The following is a 4973-nucleotide window of genomic DNA, read 5'->3' on the forward strand; positions in this document are numbered from 1 at the left end:
ACCTTGACCAGGTGACCAAAACAGTTGACCAAAAATTGGCCAGTTTTAACCCAAATATTGACCAGTTGACCAAAGTTGACCCAAATCAAAATTTGGGTCAATTTTTTTGTAAACTGTTGTGTCATTCAGGGTTACCTTTAGACCCAAAATGTATTACCTATTTGATCCCTTTTTTTTTTGTAAATTGTTGTGTCATTCAGGGTGACCTTTTAGACCCAAAATGTATTACCCATTTGATCCTTTTTTTTTTTTTTTTGGTAAACTCTTGTGTCATTCAGGGTTACCTTTTAGACCCAAACGTAACATAATCCACCAAAACAATGTGTGACAATTTAAGGGTGGCATTTTAGACCCAAAATGTGTAATTTGACCCCCTTTTTTTTTTTTTTTTTTTTTTTTTTTTTTGCAGAACAGCGTGATATTCAGGGTTAGACCCAATACAGTGTGTGCCTTTCATGGTGGCATTTTAGACCCAAAATATATGCCCAACAAAACATCCATTTAAATCATAAAAAAAACCTACTGATTACACCATAATGTGTCAACTTAATCCATTAACCACTAACATAACATAACATAATCCATCAAAACATTAAATTACCAAAACCTAAATAGTGCATATGTTGATAATAAAGGTTCAAAAAACATAACATAATATAATCCATCAAAACAGCAAATTACACATTAAATCTTCATTTAGCCACTGTTGTCTTCTTACTCCCACTTTTTGATGTAGTTTGACTCTGTTTTATTTTGGCTCCACTGCTTCCACCAAGATTACCACTCTTTGTACAAATTATTTTAATATGTTTACTCTGTATATAATGAATGTAACAAAACAGGTTCAAAAATTTAGAAAAGAAAAAAAACCTTTATTGTAACAGCATATCATGAGACAGTAGAAGGGAAAATCTAAACAAAAAATTCTTAAAAGATTTCGATCTAACAGTACCAATATATATCAATATCACAATAGCAGGAAAAAGCAAATAAAATCGTACCACAAATCAAGTTCAGATCAAATCCGTATAATTCGTTTCTCATCATGTATAATCTTGTATCCATTCGTCAAAATTAACTCTTAGAATATGTAGGGTTTGTGAGTATTTGAAGAGAAAACCATACGTCGGTTAAGGAAAAACATGCCAGATATTGAACGTGATATTGATATGTATATATTAATTCATGGAGGGATGAAAATACCCTCACATGTGTCTCACATGTGAGGTTTGCCGTTTGATGTCTAACAGACGTTAACCATGGGTATCATTGACGTTATTAAACCAAACCTCAGGTACCATTTACGCAAGAAAAAAACTTTAGGTGTTTTCATGCAAAACTTAACAAACCACAGGTACCACCGGCGTAATTTTTTCATTTCATTAAGTGCAAAGTTTCTTTTCATTTCTTACGTTATGAAGTTTCTTAAACGCATGTAACTTATTCATGTTAAGTAAATCCCGTACACACAGTGGCGGTACAATAATTCTAAGTCACTGGGGGCAAAATAATTTCAATAAAAGCTATAAAAAAGGCATGAAATGTACCAAAAACTAGTATTTTCCTCTACGAAAAAGCATATGATTGAAACGCTCCATTACATCTTCATCTTTAACTTCGGCTAGAGCTTCTTTTTCGACTGCACAAAATACACAAGCATTGAGAAACTCCTCTCCAATACGATTGCGTAGGTTCGACTTTACAATTTTCATTGCCGAAAAACATCGCTCAACTGTCGCGGTCGCAACGGGTAACACCAATGCTAGCTTTAATAACCGATAAAGCAACGGATACGATAAATTTTTTCTCGTTTCCACCATCACTCTAGCAAGGTCGGCAATACCATTCAAGTCCTTAAATTTTGGATCTTTTCGGACACTAAGATGGTATATTTCAAGTTCTTCATCAAGTTCAATCAAATCCGTACTATTGAAATCATTTGGTATAACTTACACAACCTTCTTAGTTTCTTCGAATCAAACATCGAGAATGAATCACGTGGACTCAACGCCGACATACAAAAAAGTAACTCGGTACTAGCTTCACTAAAACGATCACCAAACTCTTGAATTTGCATATCCAAAACGGTGTTAAAACACTCTATCTCATAATAATGTTTATTAGTGATTTTCTCCCTTTGTCTCCTTTTATTAATACAATCTTCATCCATTTTTAAAATTTGGATACCATGATTCTCACAAAAAGACGATACTTTATTTAGTACAAGTTCAAACCCATTTGTTCTCCCTAATTTTTTTTATTCATTGAATTTTGATAACAAGAAATCAGGAACAAGAAATAATTAGAATTAAGACAAGTTATTTACCTTCAACAATATTACAGAAATCAGGAACAGCCGAACAGGAAATCACGATTCACGAATGGATTTATGGACGAACTCAAGAGAAAAATATCGTATGTACTTTTTTTTTAATCGACTTCTTTTTTTTTTTTAATCGACAGATGCCAGATGGGGAGTCAAGATCGTGAGTTTGGGAGGGAAAAATTAGGCCCAAGTTTTTCTTCCTTGGGCTTTTCAGTTTGGGTAAAAAAAAATTGGGGCAAATCATTTGGGTTTGGGGCAAAAGGCATTTGGGTTTGGGGCAAAATAAAAAAGTCCAAATTTTTTCCACTGAAATTTCGAAATCGACCGGGGGCGACTCCCCTGTCCCCAATAAAAATCGCCCCTGCGTACACCTTGATGAGATCATATGCGTTTTAAAAACGTAATAAGTCATATAATCAACGCCAAAATGTAACCTCAAACTCCCCTTTAAAACAATATTGCACAAACTTTGCCTAATACGTTTTCGACGTGATTAGAAAATATTGAAAAGTTTTATTTATTAAGTCATTTTATAGTTTTTATTACCCTAATATATTAATTCATTTTATTTTATACTCCCTCCTCAAAAGAAAAGGTCACATCTGACTTTCAAATCCAATAATTGGTATATTTAGTTGGTTAAAAAATACAGTTGGCTCATGATCATTCCTATTTTTATAATTCCATCTAACGTGTAACTTGCATCTATAAATAAAAACACGACATTGGATATCAAATCAAATTCACAAATCAAAAACATGAAGAAATTTCAACTAATACTTTTAGTTTTAACTCATTGCTGTTGTGTAACATTATCAATATCCTTTCAGAATCATGTTACACCTAGTTCACCAGATTTAGTAAGTTGCCTTAAATCCAAGTTCAACAATGTCAATGGCTTCTCTCACCTCATTTTCACCCCTAACAATGTGTCTTTTTTACCAATATGGGAAGTTGGAGTCAACAACCACAGATTCAACAAATCATCAACTCCTAAGCCATTGGTCATTGTTACTCCTGTCGACAATGCTCAGATACGAGCGACACTTTTATGCTGCAAGAAACACGGGTACGATATGAGGATCAGGAGTGGAGGACATGACTTTGAGGGTGTCTCATCCACTGCTGATGTTCCATTTGTCATGCTTGATCTAACCAAAATGAGGTCTGTAGATGTGGACGTTACAAAAAAGACCATGTGGGTCCAAGGTGGCGCTACGCTTGGTGAAGTGTACTACGCCATATCTCGAAAGACTAACAAGTTGTATTTCCCTGGTGGTATTTGTCCCACGGTGGGTGTTGGTGGGTATATAGGTGGTGGCGGATATGGAAACATGATGAGGAAATATGGTCTTGCTGCGGATAATGTTGTTGATGTTCGGTTTATGAATGTACATGGAAAGATTCTAAATAAAAAGACTATGGGAGAGGATCTGTTTTGGGCAATTCGTGGTGGTGGTGCTGCGAGTTTTGGAATTGTTCTTGCATGGAAGCTTAGGTTGGTTCAGGTGCCTGAATTAGTAACTGTCTTTTTAGTGAACATAACTTTGGAACAAGGTGCCACAGAGATTTTCTACAAGTATCAACATGTTATTCCAAAAATTGATGAAAATTTGTCCATAAGAGTTCAAATGTCTAGCGAAAATATCGGCAACACTAACAAGAAAACCGTGCGAATGTTGTTTTTTGGACTTTATCAGGGCTCAATGGACACATTGCTTTCTTTGCTAGACGAAAAGTACCCCGAGCTTGCTGTTACACGAGATATTTGCCAAGAGGTGACAATGGTCCAGTCGACCCTTTTTTACGAAGGCTATCCAACTGACACCTTACTCGAGGTTCTTGCTAATCTAACTACCAACATTAGGCTCAACGGACAAAGCAAATTAGACTACGTTCGTACCCCAATCCCCATAAGTGGGCTCAAAAAGATATGGAGAAAGATGTTTGAAAGTGTAGGATCAACAGTGATCATGCAACCTTTTGGGGGTAAAATGGATGAGTATTCAGAGACAGCAACTCCATATCCTCATCGAGCTGGAGTGTTGTACCAATTTCACCAATGGGTTCAGTTTTATGGCCAAACCTCAGATATGACACCAATATCGCTCCAACGTATAAGTTGGCTACGCAAGTTTAACAAGTATATAACACCTTATGTGTCGAAGAACCCGAGGGAGGCGTATTATAACTACATTGACTTTGATTTGGGTGTTGGAAGTGCTACATATGAAGAAGCTAGTGTTTGGGGCAACAAGTACTGGAAGATAGACAACTTTAAAAAGTTAATCCGCATCAAAGCTAAAGTTGATCCACATAATTTCTTTAAACATCCTCAAAGTATACCGGTTTTCTAGTTGATCATATTATAAAATCTTTTTATGCTTGTAACTTATAATGTTGTTATTCATTGTTACGGAGTATTTGATAATGTGTGTATTATTGATGTTGAATATGTAAAAACTGGGAACCAAAATGATATACTACCTCGGTCATAAAAAAAACATATCTCATTTGACTTTTAAAGTCTTTCTTCTTCAACATTGACTATCAATTTTTTTGTTTGTATTACCAATTATAAATGCATTTAAAACTCAATCCATTCATATAATTATTATCAAATTTTATATTATACAAACAAATATAT

The 4973-nt window shown here is 34.9% G+C and overlaps 2 protein-coding genes across 2 annotated transcripts; one reads left to right on the top strand and one right to left on the bottom strand.

Moving 5' to 3' along the window:
- Positions 1-692: 692 nt before the first annotated feature.
- LOC139860111 (uncharacterized) lies at positions 693-2170 on the bottom strand. Its single transcript, XM_071848885.1, has 3 exons — positions 1983-2170; positions 1602-1926; positions 693-815 (listed from the first exon to the last, which is right to left on the bottom strand). The coding sequence occupies exons 1-3, from the start codon at positions 2168-2170 to the stop codon at positions 693-695; spliced, it is 636 nt and encodes a 211-aa protein (XP_071704986.1).
- A 914-nt stretch (positions 2171-3084) lies between these two features.
- LOC139860112 (berberine bridge enzyme-like 8) lies at positions 3085-4683 on the top strand. The gene has a single exon (XM_071848886.1). It carries the CDS (start codon positions 3085-3087, stop codon positions 4681-4683), a length of 1599 nt encoding a protein of 532 aa, XP_071704987.1.
- The last annotated feature ends 290 nt before the right edge of the window (positions 4684-4973 follow it).

The sequence above is a fragment of the Rutidosis leptorrhynchoides genome, chromosome 7, assembly GCF_046630445.1.
Source record: "Rutidosis leptorrhynchoides isolate AG116_Rl617_1_P2 chromosome 7, CSIRO_AGI_Rlap_v1, whole genome shotgun sequence".
In the NCBI taxonomy this organism is placed as follows: domain Eukaryota; kingdom Viridiplantae; phylum Streptophyta; class Magnoliopsida; order Asterales; family Asteraceae; genus Rutidosis; species Rutidosis leptorrhynchoides.

What these genes read in the sequence shown, in the direction of transcription:
- LOC139860112 (XM_071848886.1), top strand. Translation starts at nt 3,085, where the DNA reads ATGAAGAAATTTCAACTAATACTTTTAGTTTTAACTCATTGCTGTTGT.
- LOC139860111 (XM_071848885.1), bottom strand. Translation starts at nt 2,170, where the DNA reads ATGGATGAAGATTGTATTAATAAAAGGAGACAAAGGGAGAAAATCACT. An exon ending in CCACGTGATTCATTCTCGAT is followed by an intron (nt 1,927 to 1,982) that starts GTTTGATTCGAA and finishes TGATTTCAATAG; the next exon opens with TACGGATTTGATTGAACTTG. An exon ending in CCGAAGTTAAAGATGAAGAT is followed by an intron (nt 816 to 1,601) that starts GTAATGGAGCGT and finishes CATTATATACAG; the next exon opens with AGTAAACATATTAAAATAAT.